Raw genomic sequence first — 24,479 nt, 5'->3', positions numbered from 1 at the left:
TGGGGTGTCCCTATCACCCAGAGGAGGTGACACCTAACAACCTATGAGACGTCTCAAACCTAGCGCGCGCTTCTTCTCGTCATCTTCAGACCGCCAGACTCGGGGAACGGTCTCAGACCGCCAGACTCAGGCAACGGTCTATGGAGCAGGAACTTGAGATGACCTTCATCAGACCACCAGACTCGGGCAACGGTCTCAGACCACCAGACTCGGGCAACGGTCTATGGAGCAGGAACTTGAGATGAACTTCATCAGACCACCAGACTCGGGCAACGGTCTCAGACCACCAGACTCGGGCAACGGTCTATGGAGCAGGAACTTGAGATGACCATCATCAGACCACCGGGCTCGGGCAACAGTCTATGAAAGTGCATCTCAACCAGCCATCGTTGAACTTCCCTTGAGGAGTAAAGCATTACCGTGATTTGTTTAGTCATAGCACAAAAATAGATGTCGTGGATCAGTCCGTCAGTAGATAAGTACGTAAGGGAGCAAGCAAGGCCTTTTTAGTAAGGAGGGTGAGAGTTTTGGGGCTATGATTAACAAAATCACGACTTTCATCTTCACCACCACAAAGTAGTCAACAAGCTGAACTTACATTCGAAGAAGGCACCACACGCATCCGGGCACCACTCCTTGCCAGGGCACCATGCCCTCCGCCGCCACCTGAGCGGTCTTGCCATACGACCCACTCAGCAGCTCCAGCTCGTAGCGGCCGATTCAGGACCTTGCATGGACCTCACATGCCAGAGTCAAACTTCCCCGTTGACTGGGAATACTTGATCACCAACACCATGCCTCCAGCCTTCAACACGCGAGGTGGACGACGATTCTGGTTAGCATAGGCATCCTGCCGGGACTGATTTCACCTCAGCAGCTTACTTGCCCTGGAGCGTCACATTTCACGCCATGCCACTCGATCAAGCCGTACAGTTTCAGCAACCACATTGTGTGCTGGTGAGGAACTCTGGAGACCTGCTTGTTTGATATACAAACCAGGCAGTAAACCACACGCTTGACTACGAACTCACGTAGCCCAAGAAACCAGAAGTACTTCAGGGTCAGGTCCAGAGTCTTTTCGACGAAGACTTGCAGCAGACTAAGACGGTATCACGAAAACCACGCTTCCGCTCCTACTGGTGAGTAGCGGTAATAGAGCGTAACACTTTAGTACACATACCGATGAGAGTCTAGCTGTCCCACTTACAGATACTCGACGAGCGTGTCTTGATCTGCGACCTGCACCATCTAAACCCAGTTGCTCGGCTTGGTGATGCCGTTGACTTAAAGGGTTGCAGCTAAGATAGTCGCCACAACACATCATCGTGCGCTTTTAGTACTCAAAGGCGAAGATGAAGTCATGGAAATAAATCCACTTACGGGTAACGCGCAGCAGCGGCAGCAGCAGCGCTCGGTGGCTGTGAAAGCGTTGTAGTTGGTCACACCCTTACACTGAAGACAAACCAAATGGTGGCGGAAGTCGCTTCCAGCACGTAGGAGTACTACCTACTCACTGCACCCTGGGTAAATCAGCAAAGATTGCTACCTTAGACTCAGTGGTGAGTCGCTCAGTGATGTTCTGACGTATCTTTTCATGTTCAGGGCCTCAATGAAAAGGAACCTCTTTTTTTCGTCAAACGTGCAAGGCAGGCTGTCTGAATAGCATACTCCTCAACGTAGCGCCGAAAGTACCCAGCTAGATCTTAGATTGCCAGATTTGTTTAATGTACTCAAGGGGTAAGGACTTTTACCTACGTTATGGCCTTGTCCTAAAGACTCGGCCTCGCCTGACCCTAACAAATGAATCTCATAAAAATGGTAAACTCGGAAACAATCGGTAACGGGAATTATCAGATTTTCTAAAAGAGTTGAATCTACCCACGTTACATTATTTACGAACACACTACAGTGCGTCGCTGGCTAGCATGTCATACGAAACACCTTCAAGTCCAAGACGGTATGCGTAGGTCACGTGCTTTAATACAACACGTGCATATCGAAATCATGGACACTAACTTTAAAAAAAGAACATTCTCACCAATCAGCTCGTACAAGGGCTTGGCAGCGCTTGTGTTGCCCCACGATGCGCATGGCATCGTGCCACAATACCAGTGAGCTGAAACGTTCACGAAGGGCGCCGACGACTTGGAGCAGCATGCACGGCTTGGCACCGAACACCAGTGAGCCACCATGCTCACGAGAGGCACCGTAGCCCGCAGCGGCGCACGCAGCGCAGTACCACCAGCGCGCCGTCTGGCTCGCCAAGAGCGCAGAAAGGCGCGGCAGCGGCGCGGCACGGCGCAGAAAGGCGCGGCAGCGGCGCGGCACGGCGCAGAAAGGCGCGGCAGCGGCGCAGCAACGCCAGCGCAGCGTCACGCTCGTGCAGAGCGCAGGAAGGCATGGCAGCGGCGCGGCATGGCGCAGCAACGCCAGCGCACCGTCACGCTCGTGCAGAGCGCAGAAAGGCATGGCAGCGGAGCGGCACGGCGCAGCAACGCCAGCGCACCGTCACGCTCGTGCAGAGCGCAGAAAGGCATGGCAGCGGCGCGGCACGGCGCAGCAACGCCAGCGCAGCGTCACGCTCGTGCAGAGCGCAGGAAGGCATGGCAGCGGCGCGGCACGGCGCAGCAACGCCAGCGCATCGTCACGCTCGTGCAGAGCGCAGAAAGGCATGGCAGCGGCGCGGCACGGCGCAGCAACGCCAGCGCAGCGTCACGCTCGTGCAGAGCGCAGGAAGGCATGGCAGCGGCGCGGCATGGCGCAGCAACGCCAGCGCACAGTCACGCTCGTGCAGAGCGCAGAAAGGCACGGCAGCGGCGCGGCACGGCGCAGCAACGCCAGCGCAGCGTCACGCTCGTGCAGAGCGCAGAAAGGCGCGGCGGCGGCGCGGCACGGCGCAGCAACGCCAGCGCAGCGTCAGGCCAGAGCATAGCCAGCCTCGCTCTCATGCAGAATTCCAAAGCCCGCAGCCAAGCGTGCAGCATTGCGTCGGAACATTCGAGAAAAGAAAGATAAATGTCAGCACTATGTTCGAATCATGTTCGAATATAACTATTTCCCAGTTGGATTAGTACATCTGTCCTTATTACGACAGGTCTACCTAACACCACATGAAGATTGATTTTTAATCTTATGTCACCCGGGAAGCTCAATTTTTTTTTTATCTCGTGGCAAAAATAATAATTGTTCAGCAAAAACTCATCTACCTACATTACGGTTACTCTTTTTACAAAAAGAACACTGAATTGCATCAAAACCGATGTTCTAGATTTTCGATAAGTTTTAACTTTTCGTACAGTAGGTACACTCTGTGATCCTAATTTTCACACAGAAAACAGCGTGATTGGAAAGTACTATGACTAAGACTACGCTTTCTAGTCTTAAACTGCGAATTTAAATTGCGGGTATCTTGGTGAGATACTTCATGAAGTGACTAATGGACCGACATAGATGTTCTTAATCTCAATGTCTACCTCTCGTGGGCACAGTGGAATAAATTCCGTTTTAAAATTGATCTAAGACTGATCATAACAAAAACCTTTTGTACAAGTTCCACTTTACGAAACTACCTCCCGGCTATGCCATCGGTTGAGGTTACGAACATGATCAACTTTTTTACACCATGCATCAACATCATTAAAAATCGAGACCAAAAATAAAGACATCTACGTTCCACTAATTGTACGACACCGACTAGCACGCCTTTGTTCATTATTCAATTTACGTGAATTACTTTTATACTTAAATCGATTAGTAGATTTAGACGACGGCATTATTAATTCACAAAAACACGTAGGGTAGACGTGAAAACTTTTAGACAAAAATTCAATTTGGATAAACACACTTGAACTAGATACGTTCGCGTGGCCAATACGTGCTTAGCCATAAAGCCAAAGGTTTAGGTACTTGATTTTAAAGATTTAATTGCAGTGACTTCATCTTGTGCGGAACAAGGTGCGGAAACGGGAGTGTTGCATTCTGTTTGAACGGTCACAGTGTTACGGAGACGATAAATATTACACTCGCGTGTAGTTACTACCGAGGTTAAACTATTTTCGACAAGTCTCGACACGTTTTACTATCGCGGAGTATTGAGTGTAACGTTTGGATAAAAACACGACTAAGTGCGTGATCTCGCGACCTATATCTAGGCCCTGCTGTTTCACATCAACGTGGTCTGCTTCGAAAACTTCGAGTTTGATCACGGCACATCACGGCTACGATCGCGGTTACGATACCCGCGATCCGACATTGTACAAGAAAAACAACAAAAATTTAAAGGTTAGAATTTTGTTCCAATTTAAGCAAACTGATTGTCAGTGACTAGATTTTAACTATAGTGGGCTATTGAATAGGAATCCCAGTTCTGAATTTAGGTACAGAAGTAAAATTCAATTAAAAAAAACACAATTTATTAACACAAAACCAAATACTTTTACAATTATCAAACTTTTAATGATTGGAACAAAATTTAACACGAAAGACACAAAAAGTAAAAGTCAGTAATAAAGAAAAACATAATTCAAACCAGACCACGATGAATACAGCACAAAAATCAGTAGCGAAATGAGCCCAGTGCTCGCGCGCGCTCAGCTTTTATAGCTAAGCTCATTAAGAGAGGTGGCGTGACCTAAGAATATATTAATATGTTTTTGAGTGTAATAAACTGAACTGACTTAAAGTGTTGGTGCGTGTTGACTCTGCTTCTATGGACAACATGAAGTTTTGATAATGGATGTTCATATAGAAGAATTTGCAGGTATTTTTCATTTTATTATAATATTACTTAGGTACCTATTTGTTTTATTCATATCTCTATTCTCTGAACCGTGCCGGTTTGATTTAGCAATCAGTGGCGTGAATCAAAAAATAATTATGAAAATGGTGCTAAGTGCTGCTTTCTATTAAAAAGTCAGTTATTTCCGCCACGGAAGTAAAAGGGTCTTGCGGTTCAACAGACATGGGGTTGCACAATGACCAATGACCATCTATTTATACGTTGCCTAGTTATACCTAAGTACCTAGTAATATATAAGTCTATGACTACCTAGACTATTTACGACTGTGCGTCAGAAGAACGAAGGCGGACAGCTGTTATGAACTAGAAGTCTAGACTCTAGACGAAGCACACTCTACGTCCGTCTGCATTTGGGATTTTAAAAGTTCTAGTGGGATTTTTTGATTTTGTGTGATAAAAAGTAAATAGCCTATGTCGCTCTTCAAGTCTTTAAATAATGCAGATATAACCATTTAAAAAAATCACGTGGACTCGTTGCTTGTTGCATATTGCACGACAGACCATAAACAAACATCTTTTCGCATTTAGAAATTGGAAAAAAATGTATTCTAAAATCGCGCGGCGATCATGTGCTATCCTATTTTATGACCTGCCTATATTCCCTATTACTTTTTACACAAAGTTTTTCTAAGGTAAGTAATAAAATAAAGAAATGGCACAGTAGCAACGTGTAGAACGATATCTACTAGGGCGTTATCAGGCCAACACAATATTATTGATTTTTGCCCATAGTTGAATATGATACTGATAACAGCCGTTCGTAATTACAAGGTTAGACGCAAAATTAACTGGTCTATTGAATTTATTTTTCCATATAAGTCCCGCAAATTGCTAATGCGCTGGAAACATGTCTCATTAACATAGAAATGACGTCATTTTGACGACAGCCGAAATAAAAATATACCATCGGCTCTAAACTTCAGTCTAGTGCTGACGTCACTAAAATGGCGGCCACGCGCATTAACAAATTATACAAATATTATTATGATAAATGCGAATAAAGAGGGTGTACATTATCTTTTAGCAAAGTAGCGAACGATCGCTAGTCAAAGATAAGCCATAAGAGCCATAAGTTGGCCGAAGTGATATGAAACATTTTTGATTTTGATTTGACTGACTGACTGACGTGTCAATGTACAGGCCATTAGAAACTTGAGGTTCATTAATAACATAGCCCCTACCATGAAATTATTTTCAGAAATACTATCCGAGCGAAGTCGGGGCGAGTCAGCAAGTTCTAACGCCTTGTTATAGAGATATCCCCAGGTATTGGTTTCTTATTCACAGGTAGGTAGATTTATCTACCGCATATAGTCGCCAGTCTATACCTACCTAGGTACTGCAGTAGGTATAATTAGCCATGAAGGATGTTGTCAGTCCCTAAGTGCATTAGCCAAGGAATCTACATTAACCCCATAACTCCATAACTTCATTTATGCGGGTATATGGATCTACCTAATGAGAATTGTTGGCAAACGCATAGATTTACACAATAGATTAGCAAAGAGCCTCAATAGTTCAACGGGTAAAGGAGTGGACTGAAAACCGAAAGAAAGGTCGACGGTTCAAACCCCGGACGTTGCACTATTGTCCTACCTACTCCTAGCACAAGCTTGACGCTTAGTTGGAGAAGAAAGGAGAATATTAGTAATTTAGCATGGCTAGTATTCTTTTATGAAAAATAAATTTTAAACAAGCTGGAGAGACTGAAGATGTAAGCTACCATACAAAAAAGGAACGTATTTTCACGGACTCGGATCGGATGAGTGCGTAACCACCGTTACGACATCATTTTCAGTACAGATTACTCGTACGGTTCTGGTAGCTCTTGTAGTTTCTGATGGTCTCGTGCCCACGTCCATATTTATAGTCATCGTTCAAGTGCAGAATATTGAAAACTGCAGCGACAATAGACCAACACAACTCAGAAAAATCTTATTTCTAACAGATCAAAACTGTTCCTGGTCACTTTTATGATGATACAACTCACTTTCATCACTCATCTTTTCATAACAAATTCTCCATACTTTAGTTAATTATTCTAAGAGCTAGTGAAGACAGCAACGTCTAGCAAACACATCCACAAGCCCTCAGAATCAAATTAGGAAGCCCAGATTCATCCCGTTAATAATTACGGGAACAATTTACGCCAATCCGGCTTAATGGAACCACTATTTACTCTGTGTGGCTTTGGAATTATAAAGTTCTCGGCTAATAAGAGAAAGGGTTTGGTGTTAAGTTATACACGAAATTTGATTATGTGGTATTTCATTGTGTGGATAGGAGAGATGCTGAAACGGCATTTCAACTGAAATTAAATTACCGACTGTCGAGTTTCTTGTCGTAATCTTCTGAACAGGATCTACATACTGAACTTATGCAGACTTACTACAATCCGAGAGGCCTTGTGTTTAAGAAACTCAATATAATTGAAATCAAATTAAGTTGTTGAGTTTCGTACTAAAAACTGAGTGGTACAAATGACTTGGCATATGAAAACCTCTAACTGAACGTGAAAATAAATAATTAAAGTTTCTTCCATCCCTGCGGTAAAACCTTTTTAACTAAGTACGGTAGAGTTTCCTAAATAAAACATTACTTAAATATTTTGTAAGTACAAGTACATAGTTAATTAGTAATAGGGGCGAAATTAAAACTACTGTTTTAATACTTAATTTATTTTAATTTTAATACTTTGCGGTACCTCAGGTAGCTCGAGGTTAGAGTTATACAGACCTGTATTTTAATTTTAATTTATACTTGATCTCATGATTCTGATCATAAGCGATTACCTAATGTAATTAATTTAGCTAGATAATTTTTTTCTCCTTCAGTTTATTTTTCTAAAAGTACTTGTTTTTATTTTTATTGATGTTTATTTTTCATCCTATGCGTTACAAAAAGGTCTAACTGACTATCGTACAGTAAATAGTTACTTATTTTTTTTGTAACTTATAAAATTACTAGCTTATGCTCGCGACTTCGTCCGCGTGGACTATACAGATTTCAAACCCCTATTTCACCCCCTTAGGGGTTGAATTTTCAAAAACCCTTTCTTAGCGGAAGCCTACGTCATAATAGCTATCTTTATGCCAAATTTCAGCTCGATCCGTCCAGTAGTTTAAGCTGTGCGTTAATAGATCAGTCAATCAGTCAGTCAGTCACCTTTTCCTTTTATATATTTAGATGATAACTTAGACCCCCAGTAAAAACTATTTTCAGAAATTACACCCAAGCTAATCCGAGGTGGACGAACTAGTAATCTGTAAAGGTTGTCCTAGTAGGTTGCCTAGTAGTAGTGTAGCAACGTGTAGAACGATATCTACTAGGGCGTTATCAGGCCAACAGGATATACTTCTTCTTTTTCTTATAGTACCGTCTCCTATCGGAGGTTGGCACTCTGTGGGGCTATCTACACCTAGGATGCTGCTGCGCGGAATAAAGATCGACGGGGTGATTACGTAAAACGATGCAGTAACGACAGCAATGCGACAGTTAATTTGCTGTCTTCTTCTTCTTATTTTGCTTTGTGGCTATTGCTGTCTCTCTCTAGCCGCTGTTTGGACGGCAATGATCGCGAGATTTACGCCTGTCGCAAGCCTTTCGCGAGATATGTAATCACCCCGCGATTCCCGTACCACTGGCGTAAATTCTTGAGCCACGATGTTCTTCTTCGGCCAGGTGGACTTCTGCCGGCTATTTTCCCCTGAATTATGATCTGAAGGATGCCGTACTTGCTTTTTCTCATAATATGGCCAAAATACTCCAACTTCCACACTTTTACCGTTTTCAAAATTTCAAGATCTTTGCTTAGCCTAGTACTAAACTTACTAAGTTTATTTTGGCTATAGCCAAAAAAGTTACATAAATTCTGTAAAATTTAATGAGCAATGTCTACGTCATAGGCTTAGAATTTTTTCGTATGATCTACGTACACGAAGACAGGACGTAGTAAAGTCAAAACAATAACTCAATTCAAGGCATTCACTAACGGAGTTTGTTTCCACCAGAAGCAATCAAAACAATTGATGCAGTTTCGTGATTACATTTTGCAAGTTTGCAACTAAAACTGTTTCAGCGAAGCCAACTTCTACTAAATGCACTATTGGTATGGTATAGTGCATTCAATATTAACTGGCGTGTTTCCACTTGAGACCGTCATTAGCACAATAGGATTACATTCGACATGCCACGTAAACAATACCCCTAATAAACCAAACACTCATAGAGCCCGGTTCAACCTTATATATTGTGTTGCAAACCAACCAGTGTTGATACTTTTTAATTCACCCGCCACGACTTAATCCTATTGTTATTGCTAATTACGGTCTCAAGTGGAAACACGCCAGTTAATATTAAATGCACTATACCTACTATAGGTACTTAGAGTACGCGGCAGAAAATAATGTGCATCGACCTTTAGAATGAGATTTCGGCTTTGTAAAGCGGTGTCTCTGACACTCACACCTATGTGACTTTAGGTCGGTCTCAACGACAGAGATAATGCTTTACAAAACCTCTATCTCTTTCTAATGGATGTATATAATTTTCTGCCGCGTACTGTACTAGCTTTTGCCCGTAAAAAGGTGACTGACTGACTGACTGAACTATCAACGCACAGCTCAAACTACTGGACACACTTTTAAACATGATCCAAGAAACATGTGGGTACATCATAAAACTGTAACATCAATGGACCCAGCAATAAAAGAATTTGTGACGATGTTCACTAAAATAGAACGTCGTTTGGTACACAGTTGAGAGATCGTGATCAGTTTATTTTCACATGATCGGCATTTCTATTCCAAAACTGTTGCTGATCACTCTGTCACTATCGTACCTATACGTAAAAAATTATATCTGACTGACTATTTTGTTGCTATTTTTCATGCTTTTTTTCTTCAATCACGCAGCAAATTATCAAGGGTTTCGTTCAAAAAATTTGTTTCAAAAATGAACTGATTTTGAATCTAATTGAAGTACGAATACACGTCTTGTAGGTAAAGACCCGGAGAGTTACATTACATAATTTTTTATCCCGGAAAAACAAAGGGTTTCCACGAGATTTTTAAAACCGTATAAGGCGGGGGGGGGGGGGGGGACGGGGGGGGAACGTCTCGCACAACCGCACGTCTCCCGCGCTCGCCCGCACCGGGTTAGCGCGGGGGCTATACTTGGATTACTTGGGTTTTAGCCAAACTTACATAAAAAGTGACATAACTCATAATGGACGTAACGTAACGTATTACCTATTTTGTTTTATTTGCGTCATGATTCCTAAATTCATGAGTTTTTAACAGAATTAGCTGCACCTTGAATCACCGTGGTAAGTCTGACTCAGCCCAAAATAAGCACATTTTTAGTTTTTCCACGTTGGCTCTCAGATTAGACTACGTCAGCCTAAGAGTAGGTATGTTCATTCACATTAAACCATCAACGGCAGTGCCAGCGGGTCACATGCTGCATTGGAGTACTTAAAAAAATGGCGAGGAAACGAGCAGGCGGGTCATGTGATGTTAAGCGATATAGCCGCCCATGAACATTTGCAGTACCAGAGGAACCACCAATGCATGGCCGGCCTTTCAGTAATTTATTGATACGCCCCTTAAATAACTCCATGTTGTAATCTAATGGTAACACCGCCGAAGCGAGTTGATTCCACAGTTTACATGTGTGTGGAAAAAAGGATTTTATTTATTTATTTATTTTACACTTTATTGCACACAACACAGAGTAAACATTGAATAAACACAATACAGGATCTTAATCTAATAGCTGTAGCATGCAAAGGCGGCCTTATTGCTAAAGCGATCTCGGACAACGGGCGGTCGAAGTGCACCAGACACCGAGGTGGTGAGGGTACTTATACAAAACCTTCTACTTAGTACCTAAATTCTAAGTACTAGATGTTCCTTTCTCCGACCGATTCATACAACAAGAATAACGTTATTACAGTATTACTTAAAAAAATTGTTTGACGTAAATCCCCACTCAGTATCTATTTGTTTTTCGTAGAAACGCCGTCCCCGCGAAAAACGTAACTCAATTCTTCAAAACACTCTGTCTACGTAATGAAAAATTATACACCAATTAGGCAAAACATTTTTCAAACGAAATGGGTTAAAAAATTTCAGCACGGAATTTGCGAGTTTGCGAGTAGGTATATTTTTTATATCCTTCCTTTAACGATAAAATAATATATTATAATAGCAAGATGATGCCCGCGGTTTCGCCTACGTGGATTAGGTTTTTTAAAAAAATCCTGTTTCCTACAGGATTTTTTGATTCTCTGATTTTCCGAGATAAAAAGTATCCATGCAGTAATCCATGCCATCTCTGCGTCACAATCGGCCGTGAAAAGCTAGCAGATAGACAGACCCAAACCCAAAGTCGTGGGCATCAGTTAGTCTAAAATAAAGTCAATACCGTAGATATTTTAGCTTCTATTAAAAAAATACATAGTGCATTAAGCAATAAAATCGCATGCGGTGACCGTAAATAATGTTCGAGCAAATCCACTCAGACGAGATCAGAAGTATTTCAAAAGGCGCCTGGTTTTTAAATTGCATTTGCGATTGCGATATGATTCAAAATTATATTATTTGCGACGTTGCTTGCAGTGATGGAGAAATGCGAGTACTAGGTACCTACGAGTATACGCTCATAGCTCCACTCGGTTTGACGAAGTTTGTTTGCATAAGTCCATGGACTCTACAAATATCGTATCCTACTTATATCGAGTCTGTCTTGTTTATTATTAAATAAAATATCTGATCCTTTATCTGAACTCTATCACAGAATATATACTTAATAATACTCTATTACTATTAGGTACATCATATTTTATAACTTGTCCACGACTTCGTCGCTGGATTTAAGTTTTTTGAGATCCCGTCGGAACTCGTTGATTTTTCGTGGTCAAAACTAAGTAGGTGGCAGAGCGGAGCGAGATCAATAATTAATCTATGTAGGTATCCTTACGCCCTTCCCGGGGGTGCAAGCTGTCTGTGTACCAAATTTTATCAAAATCGGTTAATGTATGAATCGTTTAACAATGAAAAGCTAACAGACAAACAGTCACATTTTCGCATTCAAAACATTAGTAGGTATGGAATAATGAATGTTGGATGGCCGAAACTCTTGACAACATAATGCTTTCTAAAATTTACGATATTGTCCCCATATAAAAATGTGAATGGTAACATGATTGTAAATATAGCAAAAATTTATCATAATGAAACATATAAACCGGGATGTAAACTAAGTTCTTGATGCTAGAATGTCATCATAAATAATGTTTACGCAAATCCACTAGGAAGTTACTGACGCTATAAAAGCTTTGACGTAAAAATTGAGGTACAGTACGCAGCAGAAAATAATCAACTTTTAGAATGAGATTTCGGCTTTGTAGAGCGTTGTCCCTGTCACTCATACCTATGTGACGTTTTGTCGGTCTCAAGGACAGAGACAATTTTCTACAAAACCGCTATCTCTGTCTAAAGATCGATGTAGATGATGTTCTACAGCTGAGCGTACTGTAGATATATTATATAGCTATTATATTACTATATTTGCAGTAATATATGAGAAAACCGGTCAAGTGCGAGTTGGCCTGACTCTTTTAGGGTTCCGTACATAATTACGTTTTGGTCACAGCTTACAAAATATGTAGGTATTGTTTTTTTTGATATTTGTTTAAATACCATAATATGGTACATAATAAACCAACCCAAATTTATATTCCTAACCTATTCGCTAACCCGGTGAGACGTGCGGGTGTACGGGGCGTCCCCCCGCCTCTTACCCTGATTGCCATCTCAATCTGTCGCGTACCTACTTTTTGCGATAAGCCCCGTCGCGGTCGCAAAAATGGTCTAGAACTGACAATTTTTTAATAGATTCTGCATTTCCGTGCTGGACAGCTAGGCCGATTGATCCTTTCCGCAAAAAAATGAGCCCAGCCCATCAATATAAATGACAAGATATGGTCAAGCGAACAAAATTTTTCAAGGTTTAGAAACCAAATAAATCAGCGCTAACTCTTAGATACTAATGAACGACCCGTTTGAAATCCAGACATCACTTAGGTTGCATTGGTGCATAAGCACCAATGAGTCGGTGCCATTTTTAACCGACTTAAAAAAAAAGGAGGAGGTTCTCAATTCGTCGGAATCTTTTTTGTTTGTTCAATAACCCTGTCCATACGAAGTAATATATAAATCAATGGCCCAGCCCTTCTGTCACCAGCAGATGAGACTATCAAGCGCGGTGAAATATTTTGTAAAAAAGAATTAACGCAACGGAACAAAAATGTACCGGCTCCTGATTTTGATGCTGTCTCTCTGATATGACACGGGCCCAATGTGTCAAAGCACGTTGTGCCCCACATTTATAGAGCCCGTCCCCGTTCCCAGGGAACCAGCGTCAATCCATCATGTCTCTTGTCATCTTACCGACTAAAACCCTACCGGCTCAATGAGCGCAGGAATTTCAAATTGCAGAAATATACAATAATGTTATTACTGCAGCTGAATTTTGAATTCAGTTGCAAACTAGTTTAAAATTTTCTGAAATGTCGTCTTTTGCATAACTTGAAGTGACTCTTAAAGGACGGTTGCTCATGCGAATTGTAAAGAACTTTAAAATTATGAGTTCTTCAAACAAGTAAAAGTCTATTTGGTAACGAGACAGAATGTTTTACGTGGTTTATTTTTCTCTCTTGTTGAGCGTAAATTAGATTTTTGGCTCACGTCGCAGGCATTATTATCATGTTATGTTCACCATGTTCGATATACCGAGCACCGGTTCAGCGAGATTTGAATCTACGATGTTTAGAGATTCAGTCCGGCTTGTTGAACTGTAGAGACTTGGAGGTGCAGTCAAATGCATCAAAACTGCTCACCAAAGGCTTGCAGTCCAAATCTGTCTGTATACCTAGTTAGATCGTAAGCGCTACATCGCATTCACATCTAAATCTCCATACATTATCTGATCAGAAATCAACATCATCATCAACCCATCGCCAGCCCTCTATTGAGTACAGGTCTCCTTTCAATTGAGAGGTGTTTAGGCCATAGTCCGCCGCGCTGGTCAAATGTAGTTTGGCATAGACTTCACACACATTTGAGAACATTATGGAGAAGTCTCAGGCATGCAGAACGTTTTCTGATAGATTTGCTTAAAACGCACATAGCTCCGAAAAGTTAGAGTAGCGTGCCCGATATATGTAGAACCCCCGACTGGCCGAACAGGAATCGGACATCTTAACCACTAGGCTACCACGGCTATCCTTGAACAATGACAGTTGTAGTCCTATTGGTAACGTACCTACTGCTGTGTTTATTCGTTTATTCGTTTTTGTTCATTCCTCTGGTACGATTTGGCACATTTTGTGATGTTGTTGTAATGTTGGCCCACTTTTTTATTAGCACATAATATTACGTGTTACCGCTTATTTTAGATTGTCTGACATCCTTTTACCGATGTTTTCAACCTACATTTTATGAAAATGCAGATAAATAAAAGTCTGAATTGTGAAGGACGGATTATGTTTTTCCACTACTACTTTCAAGAACCTCTTAATATCTACACTCCTGAAATGAATAATGTATAAATATAGCGAGCTTCTGTTTGGTGGTCATTTTAAATACGGATCGCGCCGTCCGAAAAAAGTTATCTATAACACGGTGTCCTACGTGAGCGACAAATATGACGCGACGCGACGTAATGCGATGCGATGCTACACGCGACAAATGTCCTACGTGATTTTGGTCATTCTTTCTTGAATCATGGATTACAATTTTGCTAGACAAGTACGCGTTACGTCGCGTCTCGCCGCAGGCAGACTGCCATGCCATAGGCCGCAAGCACTGTATGCCGTTGAGTTGATCGCGTTCGCAGCGTCGCGTCGCGTAGTATTCGTCGCTCACGCAAGACACCGCGTGAGAATCTGTGTTATGTGCTGTCCAGTTGCACTTTAAGAAGTTTTACTTCAATATTTCTGTAAAACGTAAACTGAAAACCTAGAAATCAAACCTGGAATCTCTTGCTTACGATTATACTTAAATTGGGCTGCTAGAAGTTATATTGAAAACGCGGGTGATAAATTAAAAATAATGTTTGGCACACGGCCATTTAGGCGCTGCCTAAAATAACATCTCATTGCTTTAAATAATCAAACTATCCTCGATTATTTACATGATGTTTACCGATCGTGAATCATCACTCGATGTAAACACGTTGATTGTGATCGACGCCGCCATTGTTACAACGCGATTAACAACATAAAATAAACAAGATGTAAACGCCTAGAAACAAAACCGACTAACAGCCGAAATTGATGATAATCAATCTATCCGTAATCTGTCGATCACAAACATTGTGACGTTGTTGTTTGTCAAAAAAGACCATAAAGTATTATACCATCTACATTAACCAAGGATTCTTGTATCCATTTTATAATTATTCTAGTACCGTAACGGTGATTACGCACTGCACTTCCATCATCCGAGTTCTAACCGTCATCCGTGAGAATACCAGCGATTATCTACGACATAATAAGTATGTCATAAACTACCATACAAAACAAAAAGGAACGTATTTTCACGGACTCGGATCGGATGAGTGCAGAACCGCCGTAAGAGCGATCACGGACTTTTCGCGTGGTTTGGACATGATATAGTGTGAAATGGTCCGTCTCTAGTTGCAAGTCAATTTTAGCTTAGTTGTAGCAGCTAAAATTTGTAGAAATTAACATTGACTGGTAGCTGACTTGTGCAAGTTTTATGGCCAGTGGGCACTTATCTTCAACTTTATTATATCAAAGGTGATAAGTTCATTTGAAACTTTGCAGGCTGCACTTATAATGATGTTATTTAATACAGACTGGTCCTTAATCAGTGTTTGCTCGTATATTAAAACTTTCCTGGGAGCTTTAACGAAGTTTTAACCGCAATTTAGCTCACGATTTATCTTCTAGGTCAATTATAGGACACAGTGGTTTAATAACTTCAGCGTGAAATAGCTTTAGAGACACTTGGGGCTCTAGAAACAATGAAACTTCTTAGAAAAAATTTGATGACCTCCCTTGGTGCATACGCATATGGCGTAGTGGTGTCGTATCATAAGTGGGAGGTGCTGGTTTGATTTCTTGCTGGGAAAGTTGAGATCTGTATATTACAAAATGATTACAAATGAAAAGAATGATAAACCAACAGACTGATCGACGTACGACGAACTGTTCATAAAAAGTAGGTACACTTATAGTAAGCGACAGGTTGAAATGGCAATCGGGGTGGGAACGCCCCGCACATCCGCACAGCCACCGCGCTAGACCGGTGCGCGGGTTACGTGCGGGTATGCGGGGCGTCCCCCCGCCTCATACCCCGATTGTCATCACTTGTCGCGTACTATAGGTAAGTAGGTACCTACGAAGTTTGTGACAAGATAGTTTGTGTTGTACTGCACTACAAAATCTCCTTATCACAAAAGTTTCGTTTCGGCTTTATTTTGTTTACAGAAGTACCGACAAAATAAAGCGCGTAAGAAACTTACCTTATTCAGTTGCTTAATGTTAATGTATAAAATCATCTAAACGACCAAGAAACCCCCAATTGTTTATTTATTTACTTATCATACACTTTATTTGTAGTTTGTACCACCACAAGACAAGAAGGATACGTTGAGTGGATAAATATTCACGGATACTTTTTGATATCCGTCATCTCATTCTACAATAATAATTATTATTATTCATAAACGTTCACTAAAAAAGGATTTTCCTTTTTTTGACAAAAGTATTATATATTTCTTTTTCACTTTTTTGTTTCTTTCTCTTACTTACCTACATTTATTTTATTTTTTCGCAGGTACGTTCTCAATATGTGGAGGGCAAAAAAGTGTTTGTAAGTAGTCGCTTCTTAACATTTTCTCATTAACATAAGCTAGAGTTTATTTATTATTGCTCTAAGTAATTATTAACCCTCACATAGTCTGATAAAAATGAGAACCAGAAAGCAAAAAAAAAATTGGCAAATCGGTCCAGAAATCTCGAAGAAATCGGTGTACATAGCTCGTAGCTTTAGTTTTAAGTTCGTTTAAAAATTATCAAATTATCATCTTTCAAATCCAACAACCGCACATCATAAGTGTAATTTATTTCCTACTTTGACTTTTCTTTATAATTTGACAATCCAAATGTTATTTCATAGTTTTAAGTTTTTACTTTTGTAGGCAAGTCCACACAGAGGGCAATTTGTTTGGTCTACTGTTAGATTCTCTACCAAAATAAAAATCGCGATTACAACTTCGAGTAACAGCTTCTTGGATACGGGTGGTGTGATGACTCAGAAATGTCGGAGTTTTAGAATTTATGTAAGAACCTATTCTATTATCCAATATTTGAAGAAAAAGGGGGAATTTCAGTCAAGTTTAACGTGCCTAATATTTGTACCAAAAACATTTACAGTAAAAGAATATAATATTCTTGATGTAAATACAAAAAAAAGTTTATTCATTAGTTCGTAATTTGGCATGAAAATAAATGAAGTAATTTCACGAGTGAGATTTTCATGACTGAAAGAGACAGAGACATGAGTTTCTCGTTTGCATGGGTGTGCTAGTTAATAAAGAGTGACGCGGGGTGAGGAATTTGTCGCTCACATGCTTACAGTGTGTTTCATGAGTCGTATGACGTATCTAATAAACCGGGCTAACATCTAAAAATATAAAAGGAAAAGGTGACTGACTGACTGACTGATTGACTGATCTATCAACGCACAGCTCAAACTACTGGACGGATTGGGCTGAAATTTGGCATGCAGTTAGCTATTATGACGTAGCCATCCGCTAACAAAGTATTTTTGAAAATTCAACCCCTAAGGGGGTGAATTAGGGGTTTGAAATGTGTACAGTCCACGCGGACTAAGTCACGAGCATAAGCTATTTATAATATATTTTTTTAAGTTATTTAAGTAAGTATTTTAAAATGTTTCCTCATCCAAAAGCTGTGCTATTTTATATTAAGTTTGTTTATAAAAATTAAAAAGCTTCAAGTCTGAGCTCTCTATAAAGCATACTTTGACATTTCTCAGGTTACAAAAAACAGATTTATGTCAAGCGATATAACCCTGTCTTGTTTCAATAATATTATGAACAACGTCTAAATACCTACTATAATATTAGTATGGATTTCTTTTGTAGGACCAACTCACATAAGCTGACCTTTCAGTCAGTTTTGTTATGATATGAAATATACGTATGATGACCTTTTCACGTTATGATAAGGTGATAAACGCGACAACGCGTTACTGATCGAATAGATGAAAGCGTCTGTACGCTGTCAGTTTTGGTATGACGCTTCTATTATGAGTATGACCAACGGAGTGATAGATGCTCGGGCTGCATTGAGCTGTGTGTTGATAGATCAGTCAGTCAGTCTATTAGCTTTTCCTTTTATACCTAGAGATTCTGACATCAACGGGTTATGCCCACAACCGCCCTCCCGAAATCAATTTCTAGCTACGCCCTTGGCAGTAGGTACCTATATACAAATAGGCTGTTTTTTTAATGAAAATCTCTATATACTTTATAAATGAATCGCTGAATGTGTTACTGATCGCAAATGTCAAGAACAGCTGAACCGATTTCGCTAATTCTTTTTTTATAATATTCCTTGAAGTTCGAAAATGTTACTTACGGATTAAAAACCGGGCTGTTAGGCGGTACGAAGTTCGCCGGGGCAGCTAGTATTACAATAAAACTTAAAGCTAGCCTTATCTAGCCTATTAGTAATTACTATACAAATCATGCCCGCATAGAATGGTGCCAAGAATATTGGCTGCATTTCCGCACTAAACAGCAAGTCTGATCCGTTGCGCTAAAAATGAACCAGCCCTCCATCTGTCACCGGATGAGGCTATTAATCGCGGTGACATATCTCGTAAATTTTTTTTGCACTAAGACTCCATGGCCCCAGGGTCTTCACGGCAAACGGAACAAAAATGTAACTCTCGATAAGAGAGGCATACTGGCGCTACTTGCCGTTTTCAGCTGTTTCTGCTGCGGCTCTCGGTCTTGACACTGTCTCCCTGATATTACACGGCTGAAATTAAATCAAATGTGCAAACTGCAATTAGCATCAACACAGAGATTCAATTAGCGATTCGCTCTTAAGACTTTCTCACGAGCACTCAATGAATATATTGCAATGCACTAATCCGTATCACGTTATCAAGCTTACGTCAGATAGCTGTGATAAGACTGGGTAGAATCTTCGCTGTTATTGTAGTCTTGCAAGACGCGTTGTCGCGAAAGGTGAAATGGTTCAGTGCTGTGAAAGTTTCCATCATGTACCGGCCTAGTGAAATGTGGAAGGGTGAGTCGATTTTGAAGTGGAAACTTTAGTAAATCGCGTAAAATTTAACTCCTCACGCGCCATTTTAACTTTTTGTGTTAAATTTCATTTCAAAAATAAGAATTTTAGTCCTTATTTTAAAGGTGAACCGTACTTTCGACATGACAGTGAGGAGTCCTATACCTACCTATCTACCGTTGTGATTTTAATTTGATTACTTATAGTCTTCTTCTTCTTCTAAGAAAGTCTTCTTACAGTCTATACAGTCTTCTTCTTCTCCTAAGAAGAAGAAGTCTTATAATACAGTCCATTTTTTTTTTTTTTTTTTTTTAATAGATATAGCGAGCAAGCGAGCAGGCGGGTCACCTGATGTTAAGTGATTACCGCCGCCCATGAACATTTGCAGCACCAGAGGAGCCGCCGATGCGTTGCCGGCCTTTTAGGAATTTGTTGGTCCGCCCCTAGAATAACCCCATGTTATAATCTAGTGGGAACACCGCCGATGGGAGTTGGTTCCACAGTTTGCACGTGCGTGGAAAGAAGGATCTGGCGCAGCGGACGGTCGAAGTGCACCAGACACCCAGATGGTGAGGGTGAAATTCCTTACGGTGGCGCGCGGTGCGGTTGTAGAAAAAAGAGGGTGGAATGAGGTCAAAAAGCTCTTCAGAGCACTCCCCATTATACAGGCGATAGAACACGCATAGAGAGCTAACGTCTCTGCGGTGCTCCAGGCTTTCCAACGAGGCGGTTAGTTTGGGATCGTCCACAAGTCGAACAGCCCGCCTTTGGATCCGATCAAATGGAAGGAGTTGGTACTGGGGTGCTCCAGCCCAAAGGTGGGAGCAGTACTCCATGTGAGGGCGGACTTGCGCCTTATAGAGTAGGAGCCTATGCTCGGGCGCGAAGTACCGCTTTGCTCTGTTGAGCACCCCAAGCTTTTTGGAGGCTAATTTGGCCTTGCTTTCCAAATGATCGCGGAATTGAACCTCGCTCGAAATGTGGACTCCAAGGATCCCAATGCTGTTGGAAGGTGTGAGGGGAGTGCTCTGAAAGAGAAGAGGCAGTGTAAAAGCAGCATTTTTTCAGTGTATCTTTGCGTTTTGTGTTTGCATCGCGTTATAATGGCTATACTCTTCATGGTTTAGCATAGGTACGCCTGAAAGAATTTTACGAGGCCAGGTGTGTCCAGCTACGGTCCACTTATGCTCACAATATTTACTATATCGCTGATTTATGTGCCCCTATCTGCGAGATTGCCTCGTAAATCTGTCTAGCGGAATATACGCACGTGAATATAACCGCGTATCCTCTGCTTGTGACCTTTACCTAGCAATTTTTTAAGGTTCCGTATACACATGGAATACACAGGTGTATTCGCGCATTTACTGTTTTGCGTTTATGACGTCCTGTAAAGCCTAATTTACACGTATTAAGTTGTCAAGTGATTAATTAAATTTTAACTAAATTTTAAGCGATTTCACGTATCCGGACAAGTAATTTAGTAAAGCTCTCAAGTTCATTCCGAGATGAACAGCGAAGTGCGTGAAATAATAAACTCTGTAATTCTTTATTTAGTATGCTCAGCGGAGTCACAGTAGAAATTGACAATGAAATTTTATTATAAATAATATCTGTCCCGGCTGTACTCACGTGTTTAGTCGACGTTAGCCCGACTATTTTTGAACCCATCCGGGGTCCTTTTTCAAGGGATTTTCGAACTCACTCACTCACACACTCACTCACGGTAGTTTAAACGCTAAAATGAAATTTTAGTTTTTATGCTATCTATTTTAACTAAGTAAGTATATTTATCTATTTTATCGCGGGGTGAGGAGCGATGTACACAAAATTCTATTCTACTTGTTTAGTTGCACACTAAATTTTAACTCGCAACTTATTACTAAATTCACTGTTTACATGCATTATGTCACTTAAAATTAGGTTAACTACTTAGCAACTTAATGCGTGTAAATTAGGCTAAACAGTTTTCGTAGAGCGTTGTGTTTCAGGCTAAATATCAAATTACGTTCGGTGCGAGCGGTAGTGCCAAAGGCATAACGCATAACTGAGTCGGTTCTGGCGGTAGTAGCAGATGAGTAGATATCCGTAGTAGTAGAGTGGTGCGGGATGGGTGTGATGACGTGACGCGAAAGCTCAGTGATTCGAACTGTCACCAGTACCGTCTTTACCATAAGGGCAAACGGGGCCCGTGCCCAGGGCCCCTATCGTCAAGTGGGCTCCAAAGGCCGATATATTCGCCTGTATATTCCTTTTTTTTCCTATTTTAGGTAGATATAACCCTACAAAAAGTTTATATTTAAAATAAGGGCGTTGTTAGCGACTTTCTGGCAACACTGAGCATTGACAAGCTCGTGACAAGCCAATAACATTGCCGAGTTTGACAGTAAATGTGGTATTGTTAACAGGTTGGCAATATAATGCCAAATATACGATAACTTAAAATAAAATATAAGATCATAGCAGAAAAATGATTTTGACATTCATTTTTTATGCTTTCTAACAGGAGCCCAAATTCTTGCGTGCCCAAGGGCCCCGGCAGGGCAGGGCCCAATACGGCGCTGACTGTCACCCCTCCCGCACCGCTCCACTACCGTACTACCGTAGCAACCTACTCAGTTATGCGCTATACCTATATAGGTATTATCTATATATATATATATATATATATATCTACTAATGTGCGATCAACTTAAATAGGTAGATGTACGTAAATAATAAAAGTTATCTTAATCTACGTAATATACGTACTGCGCAGCGTATAATCCTTAGGTAGGTATATCTGCGAAATGAAAACGGAGATATTTTTACTTTTAATTTATCGCGCTTAAATGTATGGAATTCCTTTGTATGAAAACAAAGCTACCGACACAAAAGGAGTTCCATATGAAGATACTACGTACTATAGAGCAAAGATCATGCCATCCAGCACTGCAATTTATATTCTAGCCGTTATATATTATTATTCCTGATCTGAATACAGGATACATTTTTAACCAGTGCACAAATTATAATGCTCTCTCTAAATCTTATTCGATCGATATTACACCTGAACAAAATATAATGATTTGTGGTTTTTATAATAGAAACTACACTACATAAGAAATGTTTTTTTAAACAAAATAATGTAACGTTAATAATTATTAAATATTTGTCTGTAACACGTGATAATATTGTGATATAAAAAATGAACCCGTATTTGACACCTCTACTCTTGATGTACTTTGACATATGGTTGAAATTAGTAGGTATCATCATCATGACCAACCCATCGCCCTCGCCAGCCCACTACTGATCATGGCTCTCCTTTCCTAATAGCTGCTTATCATAAACTAATTGATGTTACTTATTTAATACATCGTGTCTAAACGGTTTCTCAATCAAAGATCGTTTTAAACGAATCCGTATCAAAGGCCATTAGCTGGTATTCGTGATAGACAGGCCTCGGGATATGTGTGGGTGATTTAGAGTCCAGCTTTACGGCCTTGTCGACACTTACGACAGCGGCTAATCACACCTTACATAGTGACAGCGGTGAATTATTGTGCGCGTGTATATACGACTTGTGATATTACACGGGGTCGTATGTATAAAATATTTAAGTGCTGGGTATACAAAATATTGTATTGTAACCAGAAGCAATAATATGAGAGCTTCATTCTAATGTGTCGCTACTAGATGCTAGTATCCGTCGTATAAACTGGTAAAGATCATCAATATCGTCAACTGATAGACGTCTACTGCTGGACATATGTAGGTCTCTTGTAGGAATTGATACTACTTACATACCATTTAATATGTATTGAAACACTCGTACTATAAATACTCAAACAGCGATCGTCTTAAACGAATCCGTATCAACGGCCAGTAGCCGGTATTCGTGATAGACAGGCCTCGAGATATATTGTGTGGGGTGATAGGAACTACCTTCTGCAATACAGGTATTTCCTAGTCCAGACGTTGTATTTAAGTTCAATAAATTATTATTTTTTACTATTATTATAGTGCATACAAACAAACAATCTGAAGAATAAAATTATACATACACGTAAGTTGCCAGTTACAAAGTTGGCAATGGCCCGAGATATGGACACGACATGTTCATTAAATTGATACACGATCGCGCTGCCCTAAATACTAATAACATTGATTCATTTATTACAAGCATTTGTTTGGCTCCGTTGGTTCGTTTTGTCATATTGCCCAAATTGGTTTTGTGTGGATGAATGAGCTTTTTAATTAAAATATAAGAATCAAAGAATCAAAGGTCTTGATCAAATTTTATGATCCATCATTTTGTTACTTTTAAACATGTCTAAGTACCTATGTAGTTCTTTTTTCCTTCGCTTGTTTCATAATAGGCTACTTGACTCATATCTAATTTCGTCCAATAAATGATTATTTATTATAGTATTTTGCTTAAGACAACGAAATATATCAATAACAATTTTTAAAAACGCAGGATGGATATATAAAACCAATTTAAAAAAATACAGTTTTTATTTTTATTTGAAACGCAGAAAACGCTGTCAGCCATGATGTGACGTCATTAAATATGTAAACAAAGAAATGTCATCCCTATGTCACGCGGGGACTAACGTAGTATCGATATATATAAAATTTAAAGTCCTGACAAACTTATATATCAACGCACAGCCTAAACATCTAAACAGCTGGTCCTAGATACATGAAATTTGGTGGGTGTGTTCTTTGTAGGTAAAGAGAAGGTATCCACTAGGAAAGGATTTTTTGAAATTCCACCCCTGAGTGGGTTAAATGGGGGTTTGAAATTTATGAAGTCCACGCGGGCGAAGTCACGAGCATATGCTAGTTTTTATATATTTCTAAATACTCATAGTAAACGTAAAAAAATATCGTTTTCTCTTTATAAATTGAATAAGTTATTAAGTAAGACTTACAACAAACTGATCTTTGCAAAAATAAATTTGGGTTGAAGTCTTTGTCATATAGGATCCCTTTAAGCAAGTCTTCGCGTGTTACGTATATTTATTTCACTGGGCACTCTAATCCACAACTTTCTTGTGGTCTTTATCGATGCGTTTTTTACATTCTCGGATGATACAATAACGATAATTACTATATTTTTCATGTAAACTAGTATAGAAGTCATGTTTATTAAACTTTGGGAGGTTATGCTGTTGTTTACAAATGCATGACGTCAGAGCACAGATAATCTATGAGCCAAACATGGCCGACAGTGTTTTCACCTGTCTAAGAAAAATATTTTTTTAAATTAAAGTTTTACGGTTTTTAGGGCGCAAAAAAATACAGTGTTAATTTTTTTGATCT

At 40.2% G+C, this 24,479-nt stretch overlaps 1 protein-coding gene across 6 annotated transcripts in view; it reads left to right on the top strand.

The window, feature by feature from the left end:
• Window positions 1-24,479, top strand: part of Pde8 (phosphodiesterase 8) — a 200,643-nt gene that overhangs the window by 69,816 nt on the left and 106,348 nt on the right. For 2 of the 6 annotated variants that reach the window (XM_034979348.2, XM_069505275.1), the window contains exon 3: window positions 16,666-16,701. The exons of 2 other annotated variants lie outside the window; for them this stretch is intronic. In XM_034979348.2, the coding sequence (XP_034835239.1) occupies window positions 16,666-16,701 (36 nt within the window). Of the gene's footprint in view, window positions 1-4,705; window positions 4,760-16,665; window positions 16,702-19,101; window positions 19,173-24,479 lie in introns of those variants that run through there. 2 more of the 6 variants (XM_069505281.1, XM_069505282.1) reach the window with 2 other exon arrangements.

This window comes from Maniola hyperantus, chromosome 20, assembly GCF_902806685.2.
Source record: "Maniola hyperantus chromosome 20, iAphHyp1.2, whole genome shotgun sequence".
Taxonomy (NCBI): domain Eukaryota; kingdom Metazoa; phylum Arthropoda; class Insecta; order Lepidoptera; family Nymphalidae; genus Maniola; species Maniola hyperantus.
The sequence above is the reverse complement of the archived record's forward strand: the minus strand, read 5'-3'. Positions and strand labels throughout refer to the sequence as shown.